Source organism: Sebastes umbrosus, chromosome 11 (assembly GCF_015220745.1).
Source record: "Sebastes umbrosus isolate fSebUmb1 chromosome 11, fSebUmb1.pri, whole genome shotgun sequence".
Lineage (NCBI taxonomy): Eukaryota > Metazoa > Chordata > Actinopteri > Perciformes > Sebastidae > Sebastes > Sebastes umbrosus.
The window spans coordinates 12,202,762-12,220,403 of NC_051279.1; the positions used below are offsets into that span (position 1 = coordinate 12,202,762).

Here is a 17,642-nt window from a genome sequence, read left to right on the forward strand (position 1 = left end):
ATGGAGTCATTAACGACAGTTATTTCCTGCCTGAAAAAACATATAGATTAAAGCCCTCTTTGAGCAAACAACAGACTCTGTGACGCATAATGATAAGTTCTACATTTGCACCCAGCAACTACACTTTTCTGCACATTTTATTAAAACTGGGTGTGGTTCAAATGTCTATCTGTCTATCTACCTTATCACAGTATCACATTACTCTAAGTATCTCTTCCAACCACATATAAAGCAAGCAGTTTACATAATCTCTATATTCACAGTGGAAGAATTCAAACTCTTTGACAACTTGATGAAGGCATGTACGAACAGAATAATGCCTCTGGTCTGTTAAACTGAAGGATGAACATGTGCCAACCTTCACTTGGTGGTTGCAGGGGGAAAAAAAGTCATGCTCTACTATGTCTGTGTATATAATTAAACTTTAAAGCTGCAGTCAGTAACTTTGATATGATAAAAAAGAGTTATTTTTGTAAAATTGTCACTAAATCCTGACAGTAGTTCATGAGACAGATAATGTGTGGAAAAAAAACATGTTCCTCTGTGCTCTCCGGTGCTCCTAATGGCACTTGCAAGATTTCACAGCATCGAAGGAAAACAACCAATCGGAGCCGAGCAGTCTCTACAGCAGCTGTCAATCACTCGCAAACTCCGATCATACTGTCAAATTAAGCAGTGCTAATCAAATATGAATCAATATTCTGTTACTGTAATGTCTATTTCTCGCCTTAAATGTTTTCAGAAACATCCTGTAGTGCACGGTTTAGCTGTAAAATGAGAAAGGCCGGTGGGCGGTGCTTGGTTTTGGCTTGACTGTTTTCTACAAGGCAGTCGGGTCACAAACTTGTTTCTGAAAACATTTAAATAGGCATTACAGTAACAGAATATTGATTCATATTTGATCAGCGCTGCCTAGTTTGACGGTTTGATCGGAGTTTGCGAGTTTCGCAAGCAGTGATTGATAGCTGCCCACATGCTCGGCTCTGATTGGTTGTTTTCCTTCGGTGCTGCGAAACCTTGCAATGCCATTAAGAGCACAGGAGGACACAGTGGAACATGATTTTTTTTTTCACAGATTATATGTCTCATGCACTACTGTCAGGATATAGTGACTGTTTCATAAAAATAACTTTTTGTCATATTTGCTCAAAGTTCGCGACGGCAGCTTTAAATTTGAGCACCCAAAAAAGAAATGCATATGGTGCATAAACATGTATGTGCATGTTATCATACGTGCATAATTGCACATGCATGAGCCAGCATGAACATCAGCTCTCAAACTAAATGTTGCTACGCAAGAGCAGGTTGGAACGGCAATAAACAATCAGATGATTCGCTCCTGACATCAGAGCGAACAGCAGCAGAAAAAGCAGAACTGTATGCTGGAACCGGAGTGAGCGTGGTGGTTCTTTCCTCAGCTGGTCCTTGTTCCTGTAACTGAGCTCAGCACAGTGAACACAGCTGTATCAACAAATATCTACTTATCATATTTACTGTACATGCTATGATCATCACCCATCGTTTGACTTAAAAAATCCCCTGCAGTGTCTCAAGCAATAAATCTTATAGCGATTGGAGTGTCCTATCATGCTATAGCATATCCACAGCTACTCATCTCTATAAGCATTGAGCTCAACTAATGTATGAATAGATGCCTTCATATAGGCATAAAGTGACTTTTTTCTATCTTGTTATACTCTATTCTATCTATCAGCCATCTCTCTCTTTTTCTCTTTAGATGAAACTGAACTGTTTCTAGTTCCTGGAAGTGGGGCAGACCACAGCCCCAGATAACCCCAGGCGCAGCGGCACTGACGCAGACAGGACTCCCGAGCTCGCCGCATTAACACTGACAGTCCCAGTGTAACTGTGTGCGTGCGTGTGTGAGAAAGAAAGAAGAAAAAGAGACTGCGAGAAAAAAAAGGAGGCAGGGAGAGAAGACAGCACCATGCTGCGGTATCCTGTTTGGTATGGAGGGTGAGGACGTAGCCAGACTGAATGATCCGAACATATCCTGTGGTCTGTGGACCAGCTGAGCAGTGAGGTGATGTGTCAGTGTGTGTGAATAGTAAACAAAAGAGAAGCAGAGACGCACCACAGTCCAGTTGACGAGAAATTATGGTTTACGTCTCATACTATACAGTACAGTAAAACCGGGATGATCAATTTGTTGATTTGTTGGACCTGGGTTTTTCTTCCCAGAGCATTTCTTCATTCATCATAACTGTCAAAAGCCGTCATAGTGCATTTTACAGTAAATCACTCAGTTTAAACCTTGAGTCAGCCAGAGAGTTATTGAGTGAAGATGCACCCTTGAAGCTCCTATAAAGCAACTATTTGTACTGTATTTGAGCTCAATGCTCGGACGATACAGGATATTGAATATTACTTTGTGCAAATATCAGGTCGCCTACGTCCACAGAAAACTTGCAGTACAAAATACAGCATGCACAATCTCACAGATAGTATGAACTCGTGTTCATTCGTGTTAACACAGTCGAGCGGTGTTGGGCGACAGCAAAACAGGTCGGAGGAGGACTGTGGACCCAGGTCATATAACCCACAGTGACCCATTCACGCCATAAGCAAGCACCGTCATTTCCTACGTCATTGTTTCGATGTAAACAGGGAATGAGTTAGTGGCTGTCTGACCCAGTTCTTTTACATACGTATACCAAGACTTTGATTACTGTCAATACTAAAATTAGATGCTTAGACTAGAGCAGTGGTTCCCAAACCTTTTCACATTAAGGATCCCTAATCTGACACAAATTAGACCACAGACCCCCATTTGAGATTTTGTTCCAGGGTCCCCCACATGATAGGACATTTGCTTTTAGATGTTTTATTACATAAAGTGTATGAAACCCATAACCAAAATAGTCATACATTCTGTCATTATCCATGTTTCCATTCAATTGTCAAGTGATATTTAAGTAAACTTTTGAAATGTCACAAAAAAATAAATGCCTGCTTCCATTAACTGGTTTGGAGCGAATAAACTCAGCGACAGCGTAGTTTGGTCAGAAGTTGACGCTATAGGCTATGCATGGCTGTAATCCACCAGTAAACAAAGTTGCGAAACGGAAACAAAACAATTCGGCTTGGCCGTCTAACCATCTACGATATAAAAATGGAGAGAGGTCTTAAGGAATTTATTTCAATTGGGCAAGTTGTAATTGTTCTTTCATGTGAGCGAGTATCGGCCATGTTTCATGCTGTCCGGAGACAAAGACGAGCATTCACACGTTATGGGAACATCCGAGAAGACACTGACAGCAGAAACAGCTGATCAGTCATATGAGTTAAATGTCCGCTACGTCAGAATTTATTCGGCATAGGCATTTCTATACCCTATTTAGTGCATTAACTCTTTTTCGACAGGCAAAAACCACCTCAAGCCAGCGTAAAAAGAAGTTTTATCGAATTTTGCCATTTCCGTACAGCTTTTCTAATACGGTACCTCAAAATGCAAATGTAAATGTGTGAATGGAAACACGGCTAGTGTGTTATTTATGGATGGCTTTATAGTGAAATTAAATATTCCCCTTTATGCTGGGGACCCCCTAGAACCCCTTCAAGGACCCTTGGGGGTCCCCGGACCACACTTTGAAAACACACTACAAAATGAGAGGAAGAAAACAGAGGTACATTTCTGGGGATAAGTTCTTGTGTTTATGGAATATATCAGTTATGTGCCAGTATAGAGTGTTTTTGTTCATGCTGGTGGCGAGGCTCTATGGATGGTAATATCAGTCATTCAATCGATCCACCACTTTGGTCCTGACTGAAATACCACAAAAATTGGATGGATTGCCATGAAATTTGACAGACAGCCATGGTGCCCAGAGGATGAATCATAATGTCTCTTGTAATCCCCTGACTTTTTCTCTAGCATCATGAGGTCGACATTTGTGGTTCTGGGTTAAATGTTTCCATGCCTATTGAATGGATTGCCATGGAATTTTCTATACGCACGTCATGTCCCTCTCAGGGTGAATAGCAATAACTTTGGTGATCCCCTGACTTTTCATCACTCCAAATTGTTTGTCCAATACTTTCCAAAAACCTAAAAACTATTTACATCGACCTCAATTGTACTTTACGTTTAGCGCCAATTAGCAAATATTAGCATGATAACATGTTAAACCAAGATGCAGGGCTCAACAATAAGAATTGCTCGCTTGCCCAGGGCAAGTAAAAATGCCACATCGGGCTAGTAAATCTTGCAACTCACTTACCCGATCCGATCGGGCACTCGCAAGAAAATGGCGGCGGGTAAAGACAAATGCTGTGTCTCAATTTGCATACTTTCGTACTTACATTCGCTATTTTGGGTGTATAAGTACGTTCACACTGAGAAGTATGGCAAAATGCAGTGCACTCTATGTACCCCGATGTTGTACTCAAAACAGACAAAAACGTTTTCAAACTTGTGAAAATGGCGGGCGAGGAAGCTGCGGCAGTTGCAACTGAAACGGTGAACACCGAACTACACAAATTTCAGTTATACATGTGTTGTTTTCACTAAGTACCACTATTCTGTAGTCACAATTGAATTACTGCCGATACGGCGTGATGTCCGTGGCTGACTATCACCAGCTGATCTACCGAGCTTCCGTTAAGTGCACAACAGCCGTGTGCGATTTGAGACAACACTACCCTGTTGAAATTCACACACTACACAAGTAAGTACATAGTATGTATCGCGCAGTTTGGTGCAAGTTTGAGAGCCAGGCGAATAAAACATCACAATTAACTTTAGTCTTTGTTGATACTTAATAACCGCTGATAAATAAAACGATTTGTATGGGGGAAGTAAAAATAGTAGACCCACTTCTGACCCACTTGTCTGACTGGGCAAGTTAAAAAACCATTAACGTGTAAACCTGAGATGGTGAACATGATAAATATTACCTGCTAAACATCAGCATGTTAGCGCTGTAAATGTGAGCATGTTGCCATGCCGACGTATGCATTTAATTCAAAGCATGTGTATAGCCTCACAGAACCACTGGTGTGGCAGTAGATTTTTAATCTTGTTTTTGTTGTGTTTGTGTCTTTTCAGAGCCAAAAATGCAGAAACTGCATGTGCAGAAACAGAATATCATACAAAAATGTATTTGGTCTACAAGCCATAGTAATTTGAAATGATCTAAGTCTGCAAGTAAGATAATGACCCGTGACAGTTTCAATAAACAGTATTGCAAAACTGCATATAATGGTGTTATTGTGCAGGTAAATGCATTGACTGACTGGAAGCATGTAGGAATTCATTTGAAGGAGCTGTAAGAGAATCAACACGTCTGCACATCTCACATACAAATGATGGCAAGTGACACATAACAAAAATGAACAGAGAGAGAGGGAGAGAGAGAGAAACAGAGAGAGCGGTAAATGAGGAAGTGAAGAGAGGATGTTTGGGTTTTTCGAGATCATTCATTTAAAAACACAGAGAAGAAAAGAGAGAAAGAAAGAGAGACACCTGAGAAAAACCGCAATCGTGTTTAAAAACTCAGCGCTCACTGGGTTTCCCGAAACTAAGGGGCTCGATTGACGTAAATGCAGACGCACGCTCGTCGCCGCTCACATTTTGCATACATGCACGCACGCACAAAGCACACACACACTCATGAACATACAAACAGTGTGAAAAGTACAGGGGGCTGAGAATGATTCTTTCTTCAGAATTCACACAAAGCTTCAAACAACCGCAAAGCAACATGTAGGTATTTCACAAGCCAGACAAGGTCTCAACTTCTTTACAAAGGTGTTCGATTTCGTGAAAAGTCTCTGCACTGCAGTTTTGTTGAATAAAGTCACTACTAATAAGACAACAAGGTGAAAGATAAAAACAGGTTATAAGGTGCAAGTGTTTAAGGAGACACACTGTCAAAAAGAAATATATATACAGACTAGGGCTGCACAATTAAAGGGACTGTTTGTAACTTCTTACACGTATAAATCAATCCGGGTCGGTGTCCCATGCGCGCTCTCGTGTGGCTACGCTGTTCAGACTCAGACTTCAACGCAAACTACACGGAAGCACAAAAAACGAAAAGTTATATATAGTGAAGCCCGTCTTGCAAAACAGTGTTGGCCGCGGTCGGAGGAAGCGGGGGAGACCCTAGCTTTGATCTCCAGGGCCGGAGTCTCTGCTGTACTCTGCTCCTCTGCTTGCCTGCTTGCCTTCACTCACACACCGTGTTCGTTCTCGCTCTCTCGCTCCACCTCTACACGTGCATGCGCGCACACTCCACACTGCAGAAGAGTTAGTTTAGCTCTGAGAATATCGAGTGAATGTACAGTGGACGTTTGTGCAGAAATAAATGCTGCAGCTCCTCCAGACCAACAGAGGTTTTCCGTGTCTTGTGAAGTGACAGGGCTTCGCAGCGAGTTACGTTATCGTCTCCGACCGGGTGCCAGTGTCTTCCCTGTTCCCTCCGACCGCGGTCGGGAGGCTGAAGCAGGAAAAGCCAACACTAGGATCAGCATTGATTCATGGAGAGACCTTCGTCTTGTCAGCTAACATTACTGCCAAGCAGGTGAAATATAGAGTGATATTGTGGTTTTAGCTGAGGTGTGTCGCCTCACTGTTTTGATGGATGCTCGCTCACATTCAGGTAGCGCGTGCACACGGGCGAGCAACAGGACGCTGACTTTCGTTGACTTAACGGCCACAGGTGTCGCTGTTACAACCAATTTCTGATTCTTACAAACAGTCCCTTTAATCGAATATTAATCGCGATCACGATTTTGGCTTCCCACAATTAAACGCACATTATCGACTGCGATATTGATGTTTAAAAATGCGTTCCTGAATGTTGCGGCTGCAATCCGGAAGAAGAGTAATATACTGTATATTACTCGTTAGGAAAAACAAAAATGCACTGAATTCAGGTGTAGAAGAACCTTATTTTAAGTCTTATTTTGATGCAAAAATGTGTTTAACAGCAGGAATTTAGCCTAGCACAACGTGAAATTGAAAGCAGCAATTTTGGTACAAGTTTATTTTGCTTCTAGGAGATACACTGTGAATAAGGACCAGTCCTAATTTGATGCAATCCCTAATACAGACATATCCCTTTGCAAGTATAAAAATAGATAAAGTGAGATAAAGTAAAAAAACATAAAGTACTTTTCATCATCAACATACATTGCTTTCTTCTTATTTCCCCTGCCACTATCTGTTAATAGCAGACACGTCATAGTGATTATCTCTGAAGCAGATATGGGACAATAAGCAGCTGTGACATGTCACGGGACTTATGGCTCCGCTAAATGTTGGTCATCACGAGTTTGTTTCGAATGGATGCAAATATTGCTGATACTTTTTGAAACCGCAACATCAAAGTCATTTAATTCTTGGACATGCTACGTTTTCAGTCATATGACTGTGTGTGTGTGTGTGTGTGTGTGTGTGTGTTCTCATATGACATTTCAGTTTGTGTGTGGGTGGGTGGGTGTTAAAACTTTAGACAAAGTAAAGTAACCATGCGTTGCAGTTTAATATTTGCATTAATGTGGTCTCGAGAACTCCTCCAGTGTCCTGTACAGTATTCTCATTCCCAACCCCCCCATCACGGGACGCCCTGAGAGACTTGAAATTATAGGTTGTTCAACACACACACTAACACATACATGTGATGCATTGCCTATTCATTCAAGCAGGTCAGACTCAAGTGCTATAGATTCCAGGCTACTGTGTTAGATCAAAGTCTCCATTGCCACTTAATGAATCATTCCTGATCTACTAAAGCAGTTTCCCTTAAAGGAAATGAAACAACAGTAAAGAATCTGGTTGGATATGGGGGGGCACCGACGGTACCTGTTCAATATACAGAAGCAGGTGAGTCACAGAGAGCATAACAAATAAACTGATATTACAGACATCACACAGACCACATTCAGGTTGCGCAATGCCCAAGGTTTTGTTTTTGAGGTCAGACCATCACTTGTTGTCGTGACTAGTGTTGTTTGGGTCCAGCCCAGTGAATCACTTTAACTGACTTGTTATTTATGTGACCATTTCAATTTCACTTTTTATGACAATGGTAACGGTTTCTCTTTGAGAAGATAGTTCAAGTAGTAAAAGTGTCAGGCCCGCAGAGAGGCAGATCTGCAGTCGGTCATTGGCTGGTAAGGAGCTGTGACGCAGACTGAAATGTCACAGGACTTTTTTCATGCAAGACATTTTAAAATGTCACAGTAGGAAAAGCTGAGGTGAAAATGGTAAAATGAATGATGATGGTTTTAGGGCCCTGCATGCTGCCTCACTCACACTGTGATGGCTTACTGGGGTTAAAATGTCTGCTTTGGAAAATGGAAAAGGCCTTTTGGGGGTCTTGCAAAGACAAATTTGAAAATGCAGCTCTAGAGACAGATATACCAGATCCCTTAATCCGCGCAACACAAATTATGTGGGAAAACCTAAAGCTGAATAGTTATAAATTTTTTAAAAAGCTTAAATACTGGACAGAACTTTTTTAAATCGTCTGCAAGTTTAAATGTTGCTGGAGATTAAGATATGTTTGGACTTTCTGTCTATGTCCTGCTATTCACCCCCACATGCCAGTTTTAAAGGTGCAATGTGTAAGATCTGACCAGAATTTTTGTTTAAAACATTCAAAAAATGAACTAACATTATCAACAGAATATGAAGAGGTTACAGTGTTGACGTTATGTCAAAGACGTCTATGTGTTGCAGAGATATCTACTGAAATGAGCATGCCAACCAGCTATCCCGGCCCGTCCTGTCTTGTAATACCACTTGTACCTCGAGAGGCGACAGTGAGTCACTGTAGTGTTCGGTCTGCCCTCGGTCCAACCTGAGAGGACGAAGAAGTAGAGCTGCCTCGAGGGCTTGTCAATCGCGCTGAAGATGCAGGATCTGTGTACTCTCAACATCGTGATGTTGAGCCGGGCGGCTCGCAGCCAATGGTGCTAACGGTGCTAACACTGCAAACTACGGCGAAAGTGCTGACAGAGATAGCAGTGTTAATCTGAGGGCGAACCGGAGTGTGGGTGCTACGCTTCCGTGACGTCGGTCGGGACGGCGTTATCAGCTGTTACCGCTCTATAAGAGCAATGCAGAGAGGCGGCCGTGAGCTAGGCAGTGGTGCACGCTCACATGCACTAAATGCACACACTGCCAGCCCGGCTATGTCAACAAAGCGAGGAGAAGCTCTGACTGCAACGCACACAGAGGGAGAACGACTTAATTCTATGCTTAGATAGACATTACTCCACCATATCTTTACATAACAAGTAGTTTGCTGCTTTATTAACACTCTGAATATCGAATTTAGCATTTTTAAGGTAGTAAAAGCTACAGTGTGTAGGATTTGGCGGCATCTAGTGGTGTGGTTGCAGATTGCAACCAACTAAGTACCCCTCCGCTCACTCCTCCCTTTCCAAGGCTGCGGTAACGTGAGCTGCCGAGTGCAAAACCGCGGTAACGCCGTTCGCCTCACTCAGACGCCATCCATACCATAATAACACTACTTTAGGAGCAACAGAAGTCAGACGGCGGCTGGCGGTACCATGGTTTTGCACATTACCCCAGTTTCACAAGTGTGACAAAGAATTACGGTGGCCTTCAGGTTGCGTAAAAACGTTAAAGGCTCTCTCTAGAGCCAGTGTTTGGTTTGTCCATTCTGGGCTACTGTAGAAACATGGTGGCGCAACAATGGCGGACTCCGTGAAGAGGACCCGCTCCCTATGTAGATATGAAGGGCTCATTCTAAGCTAAGGAAACACAACGATTCTTAGTTTCAGGTGATTATATACTAATGAAAACATAGTTATAAATACTATATTCCATTTCTGCTAATAGATTCCCCCAAAATGTTACACACTGGTCCTTTAAGCTAGAGATCTCAAGCTCATTATGCAGAGTGGGTCACTATAGTTCAAACTATTGGTCTACAGGTGAAGATGCGAGCTGGGTCTGCTGAGTCTAAAGAAAATGACAATGAATGCTCTCAATCTGCTGGAAATCCCATGGATATGTATGACTGTGGTAAGATTTCAGATGTGAGAGCTGTGCCAGTCAGCCGTCAGACTGAAATGCGCTGATTATGAAAATGCACGAGTTGGATGAATCATAATAATCTTGTAAGTTTACTGTATGCATCAGACACTTGGATATATGACATAACCTCCACCCTTTTCCAGCAATTTCAAAGAAATTAACATACGTGTCTCCGTCTTCATCTTGCCGGGTAGCCAGATTGATGCCAGTCAGCAGGTTTTCGGCTTGTTGGGCCAGAAGGTGGGGGGGCTCGTGGACGGGGGGCAAACAGTACACTGGGTATGGACCTGAGCGGGAATGACACAGAAAGAGAGAAAGAGAGGAAGACATCAAAGGTGAGGACGAGGAAGACGGAAATGATGACGATACATATAAAATGAAAAGGCTGCACTGGGAAACAAGTCATTTTTTGTAATAAGGAAGTGTGCAACTGTGCGGTGTATGCGTAGTATTCAGTTATGAGTTGACCCAGTGAGCTACTTTATCAGTGCAAGAGAATAGCTGCAGAAAAGCTGACTGGACATTTTCTCACTGATTCAGCAGCTGCTGCATCTTCACTGTCTTTTGTGTGCTGTGTGCTCAGGGGGTAACGATCCATCTGTCCAATGTCATTGATGCATCATGTTGTCATGTTTAAGACACGCCTTTATTTTGAAATTCACACTTTATATTTATTCTTTTTATTAAAAAGAGTAGATTGTTTTTAATTCCTATGTCTGAAAGAGCCCAGTATAAAATGGTCAAATCATATTTTAGTTGATTTTTGTGAGTTAATATAAATGTAACCGATTGTGTTAAATCGGTATATGATATTGTCTCACATCGATCGCAGGCCACTGAATTTAATCAAATTGAAATCGTATCGTGGCAGATTTGTGATAACAGCAAATATCGTATCGTCGCCCAAAGAATCGACATAACTATTGTGATTAAACTTGTGATTTACATCCCTACTATGTGCTCCTACTGTTTTAACAAAACAAAAAACTAAACAGCATCATTCATGTAATACCAAAATAAATCTTCAGAGGGCCCCTGCTGGTTGTACCATGCTCCGTCTTTGAAAGCTAAAACGTGTCTCTAACTTAGTCTCACCATTCAACAGAGTGCGCAGAGACCCTCTATGCACATATATCACACCGAGCCTCATTATTTTGGCCATACAAAATAATGGTTTCCTTAGAATATCACGTAACCCAGTGGTTCCTAACGATTTCTCGCCAAGGACTCCTAAACTGCCACAAATTAGACCATGGACCCCCATTTGATAAGTAGGGATGCACCGATAGCGATACTGGATCAGATATCGGGCCGATACTGACTCAAATAGCTGGATCGGATATCGGTGACAATGGATCCGATCTATTCAATTTTATGTTTGTATACTTTATACATTATGTATAGAAATTGTAATTCCTGTTTAAATTTTTTCCATTTTTTTGGTACATTAAAAGGTTTTACACCTGAATTGTAATTCCTGTTGATTTTTAAGATTTTTTATCAAGTTGCTGATGTACGATTTATTATTTTACTAATAAATAAAAAATCCATTTGTATAAATTAAAAAATATATATATTTATTTTTTACATTTTGTTTACAAAGTTAAAAAAACAATGTTTAAGTCCAGCCTGATGTTGCTTTACACATAAAAAAAACAGTGTCTTCCACACAGTGAGGCATAAAGCTTATTAAATAAACATTGGTATCGGATCCAATATCGGCCAATGCCCAGGTATCTGTATCAGTATCAGGACTTAAAAAGTCGGATCGGTGCATGCCTATTGATAAGGATGAAACCCATGATCAAAATAGTCATAGATTATGTCGTTGTGTTACTTATGGATGGAATTAAAATAAATTATTCACGCTTTTGCTATAGGGCCCCCTGGAACCCTCTCATGGACCCCTAGGGGTCCCTGGACCCCACTTTGAAAACCACTGACATAGCCTACTTCAGATGAGAACTTTATAGAAATCACAGCAACAAAGTTCAGAAACTATTCTCGTTATATGACGTTTGTGCAGAAATAACTGCTGCAGCTCCTCCAGAGCAATAGAGGTTTTCCGTGTCTTGTGAAGTGACGGGGCTCCACAGCGAGCAACGTTGTCGTCTCCGACCGGGTGCCGGTGTTTCCCTGTTCCCTCCGACTGCGGTTGGGAGACGACAACGTTACTCGCTGCGGAGCCCCGCTGCTTCAGCCCCGCTGCTTCAGCCCCGGCACCGACCCGCGGTCGGGAGGCTGAAGCAGGAAAAGCCTACACTAGGATCAGCAGTGATTCATGGAGAGACCTCCGTCTGGTCAGCTAACATTACTGCCAAGCAGGTGAAATATAGAGTGATATTGTGGTTTTAGCTGACGTGTGTCGCCTCACTGTTTTGAGCGATGCTCGTTCATGTCTATGTAGAGCGAGCACAAGCGCGAGCCCGACTCTGACTTTCATTGATTTAACGGCCACAGGTGTCGCTGTTAACAAGCATTTCTGAAAGCTACAAATAGTCCCTTTAATCAGAAAATAACCCTGTATACTGCATCATCAATTGTAAACTGAACCCCTCGCTGCACTGTTGCAAATTTCGGTGTTATATTTGTGTTTTATTTGTGTATGCATAAAAGCAATAAAGACTACTCTCCACATCAGATCTGCTCCCTCTACAGAGTCTTTCAAAGCACAGCTAAAGGCCCACCTCTTTTCTTTGGCTTTTGAATGTACTTGAATTGTGATTACTAATTGGCCTTTTATAAATGCTCATTATAACAGTCTTTTACTCATAACGGATTTTATCTTGGTCTCTGTCTGTGGATGTGTGAGATTTTGTTGTCTGCTCTGTTGACCTGTTTTTATTCTGCACTATGTCTGTAAAGCACTTTGGTCAGCTCATGTTGTTTTAAATGTGCTATGGAAATACATTTGACTTGACTTGACTTAAAGTGACAGAAAAAAAAAAAGTGGATTTTTTTTTTTTTTTTTTTTAAAGTAAAATATAAAGTTATAGTGTGAGGTTAACAGACTGAATGTTGACCAGCAACGCTTACCGTAATCATACGGGTGCAAACAGCGGATGGGAAATCCTTCTGGACTCCGTCTTGCTTCTTCAAACCGCCTGGGAGTCACTGGTGCTGCACAGAATCTGCTTTCATCCGCGGCTCTTTCCAAACTCTCTCCTCGTAATGTGAAGTCCGTATCTCCCACAGAGGAGAAGCGGTCTGCGCTCTCCGGTGGAGCCGGTGACTGCCTCTGGGTCTCCGGCTCCACAGGAATCGGGCGTTTCCTAAAAGGAAGCCTTGAGGAAGACTTGTCCGCCGGTCGTTTGCGCGCAGCGACACCGGTTTCTGAGCTTCTGATTGTGGAGCACCGGTTCTCCAACAAAGTGTCCGTACCTGTGCACGCTGGCGGTGCAGGTGATCCGCCGCCGGTCACCTGTGCGTCTCTGCTGACGCGACCTCTGCAGTCCGGAGTCCTCGACCCGGCGCTCCCACCTCGCTCTCGGGTATTGGTGCGCAGATCCAGCGGCGCGGTGGCACCAACCGACTGGTGGTCACCGTTCATGGTCATGATCCTCGGCATCAACTGGGGATCCGAAGAAAGAAGTGTCAGGTGTGAAGAAAACTCTCTCAGTGACAGTGTGGTGGTGGTGGTGGTGGGATCAGTCCATCCAAAGTGGCCACTAGTGCGCTTTTCCCATCTCCATGCAATCAAATGGGTTTCCTTTTGTGTCACTGGTGTATTATAGATAAAGCCTTCAAAGTCTCTTATGCAAAATGTGTTTTCGAAAAAAAGAGCCAATAGATAAAGTGTATCCCAGACGCACCTACATGTAACTGCTGCAGGTATATCGAGCAGCAGCTGCACTCATCATCTGCTTTTAATGAGTGCTGCGGTGCTTTCGGTTTAAGGGGCCAATTGAGTGAAGGTGAAGGAGGGAGAAGAGAAAACACACTTCTTCTCACTTGAATTCAAAAGTATTTTTCTGCATTTCCGACCTCCTTCTCTGACATCTGTCTGTTTTGCATGCAGAGTTCAAAACATCTAATGAAGCTGAATTTCTCGAGAAGTTCAAGGATCGATGCTTTTCTCGCTTCGGGTGCTTTGGGCACGTCGCTGCATGCGTCAAATCATCACAGTCATTGGCTCATACTGTAGCTGGGCAATTTAATGCACTCTTATTGTTAACAGGTTTACATTTTCCTTGAAATGTTTTTTTTTTTCTTCCAAATTTTTCTTTGCTTTGAATCGTTCAGTCATGTTAATAATAAAAAGCTTAAAGATTAAATTTGAAGTCAGTATGTCAAACACCAAACTTTTCAAACTTGAGGTGCACTTAATATATACAGTTTCAAGTAACAATATGAGAACTAAGCATTTTGAAAGTAGCCTATTCATATTGGTTCCTTGTTATAAAGTGTATTTCTTTCCTTTATTGCAAAAAGCCTAACAGACTTTCCCACTTTATAGATGAGAGTGCAACAAGTTTTTAACATGCAATGTGCTGAATTGTTCAGTCATGTTAATAATAATAAAAGCTTAAAGATAAAATTTGAAGTCAGTATGTCAAACGCCAAACTTTGTTATTTCCTAACTTGAGGAGCAGTTAACATTATATAGTTTCAAGTAACAATATGAGAACTAAGTATTTTGCAGGTAGCCTATTCATAGTGGTTTCTTGTTATACTTTCCTTTATTGCAAAAAAAACAGACTTTCCCACTTCATAGATGACAGTGCAACAAGGAAACTGTTTTTTAACATGCAATGTGCTGAATAAATGATTATATAACATAATATATAACAATTGTAATGTGTTAATATTCATATAAATGTTATTGTGTGGTGTATTTGTATTAAGATGCTTTGTGCAACATTGTTTTTTGAAACTTTCATGCCAATAAAGCCACTTTGCATTTGAATATATTTCTGTTTTGACATTGGGCATATTACCATATGTAAAAATAGAAAAAGAGTAACAAAAACAGAAAGGCTTTGAGAGGTGAACTCCCTTTCTGAAGCTTTCTGTGCCCTCTTAATGATGTCATGGAAGGTTTTTTTATGTTATTTTGTTCATGTTTCAGTGCCTGCTACATCAGCAGACATAATGTTGATTTTCACACCTAAGTCTCACTACAGAACAGTCAATATTGTCTCAGTTGAGGTACATTACAGCTGTTCCATCAACATCTATAAATGACAACATGAAAGCTCGAGTAAGCCTAAAGCCTAATTCTAGCTTGTTTTAGCACTCTGGTGTCATTTGGAGGACGCATATTTTGCAAAAGTCCATCGACAGTTCATCTGTTGTCTCAGGTTGGTCACATGTCACCCCTCGCTGCAGACTCAGAGCTGAACTTTTGCTCCTAAAAACAGGAAAAGGAGGAATTTAGAGAGAAGATGCCCTACCCAAACTGCCATGTTACCAGATCACAAACCCTTATACAAACCACATGTGCACACATAGCATGCATATGCACCAACACACACAAATCACACCTCACATCCTTGTCTTTAATCTTAATCCTACTCCACCCTCAGACCAGGGTCTGATTACCAGGGTCAATTTGGGACTTTCCTCTTTCCACTCAAGTGTGGAGATGGCAACGGAAAGTCAAGCTCGGTGTCTAAAGTCCCTAAAACACCCTCACTCAATACACAAACAGGCTCTGCAGCTGTCAAGGCACTCAACCATCATGGTCTCCTCTGGCATCAAGTATCACTGTTTCAGAAATAAACGGCCCTACCTCTTTTAACGACCTGTCTCATCCTGAACCCACACTTGACAGAGCTCATTATTTAATGAATGAGACACTGACCAAGATTAATGATTATACACATATACAGTAGTAAACAGAAAGATCCCCATAACCCTTTATTATTTAGGGGCTCTGTTCACTGAGATACTGCAGCATGATAAATGCAGAGTTGTCATCAGTGGCGCAGAGGTAAAATGAGGCCCCCTTGTGCCGGGAGAGCAAAGGTGCAATGAGACTCTGAACTAAGCATTTAGAAATACATGCACAGAATTAAACTACTTTCAAACAATACAGAAAAAAAACTACTGTTCTCTTTGGCTGCTGCGTCAGTAGGGACGCGACGATATCGGATTTTATCGCGGATCACAATAAAAACACAATAAGTTGATCGCGGTGAATTTCCATTATCGTGATAATCATGAATATCCTCACGAGTGACTTGAAAAAGCTGTCTAGCTCTCTATCATGTAGATTATCTCACACAAATTTGATGATTTTATTTTCATTTATCGTTATGATTAAGATGGTTTGTTTTTTCACAAAAAAGTATGTTATGAATATTAAATAAATATTAAAAAGTCAAAATAAAAATGATTCTTTTTCTTAACAAAATGTATATGGTAAAGTGATTACAGTATGTTTTAGTGCCATTTTAAGAGTTTTAAGCATATTTTGATGATTGTCGGGATAATATTGTGAATTGCAATCATTTTGACCATGCAGGATAGTGTGACATGAATTTTTCATACCGTCCCATGCCTATACGTATAAGTGGCTTTGATAATTGTCTTTTACAGCAGGTGGTGGGGCTGCAACATGCACAAATGGAGACCATCTAGCAAGTAGCCTACTTCTGTTGAGTTATAAGATTTTAAAGTATTTTAAAGCATGTACTGTATATGCTCTTTATAAATTAAGCTGGAAACTGATATTTAAATGGGTAAAATAATCAGATTTCAGTGACAACACTAACCTGGGTGAGCAGAGTTTGAGTTAGTGTCTCCCTCTTGTGGATGTTGAAGCAGAGGTTGTTGGTTTTCTCATTCTAATGGTGCAGATTGTGTACCTTAAAAGAGCGCGCCACAAAAGATACAAGAAATATTCAGGAGAAATGTATCCCTTTTGCTCAAGGTATTTAAAAATACGCAAAAGCTGCCAAAGAACTTAACATCCAACTGAGCGGACTTAGGCCAAAGCACGCCCCCCAACCCAACCTATCTGTGAGTGACCCTTGACAGGACCCTGTCCTTTAAGAAACATCTGAAAGGAAAGGTGAAAGGCTCAAAATGGGGGGGTAGCAGCCCCTACACTGTGCACCTCAGCACTGGCCCTTGCATACTCTGCAGCAGTATACTGTGCCCCTGTCTGGTCCAGCTCACCCCATACACACCATGTGGATGCCCAGTTTAACACAACCATGCAAATCATAACTGGTAATATTCACTCAACACCCCCCAAGGAGCACTTATTAAAAGGATGCCCCCAAAAGGTCAAAGATTCCCCCATCTACCAATCCACAAGGACATCTTCAATCCACCTACTGTTCGTCTCCCATCTAGAACCAATTTCGGAAAAAATAAACCACCAGCCAACTTAACCACCCAATCTGCTTGGGAAAAGGAATGGGAGTCCAAGGATGTCCCGAACAAACATCTGGTGTCAGACCCTACTCAACAGGTCCTTGGCACCTACCTCCCAAGGAGACAGTGGTCAACCCTCAACAGATTCAGGACCGGCCACAGCCCCTGCTTGGCCAGTCTCCATACTGTAGGTGGGGCCGCAGCCCAAGCGGTGGTGGAGATGTCATTAGTTTTGCAGATTCACCTGGTCATAAACCAAAATTATTGACTAATTAAAATGCTGACC

At 41.7% G+C, this 17,642-nt stretch overlaps 1 protein-coding gene across 1 annotated transcript in view; it reads right to left on the bottom strand.

Annotated features, from left to right (window-relative positions):
* The window catches only part of bcl3 (BCL3 transcription coactivator), a 46,323-nt gene that overhangs the window by 12,502 nt on the left and 16,179 nt on the right, over positions 1-17,642 (bottom strand). The window contains exons 2-3 of the mRNA XM_037786020.1: positions 13,070-13,612; positions 10,200-10,320 (exon numbers count right to left, since the gene is read on the bottom strand). Coding sequence (XP_037641948.1) covers positions 10,200-10,320; positions 13,070-13,601 — 653 coding nt within the window. The 5' untranslated portion in view covers positions 13,602-13,612. The remainder of the gene's footprint in view (positions 1-10,199; positions 10,321-13,069; positions 13,613-17,642) is intronic.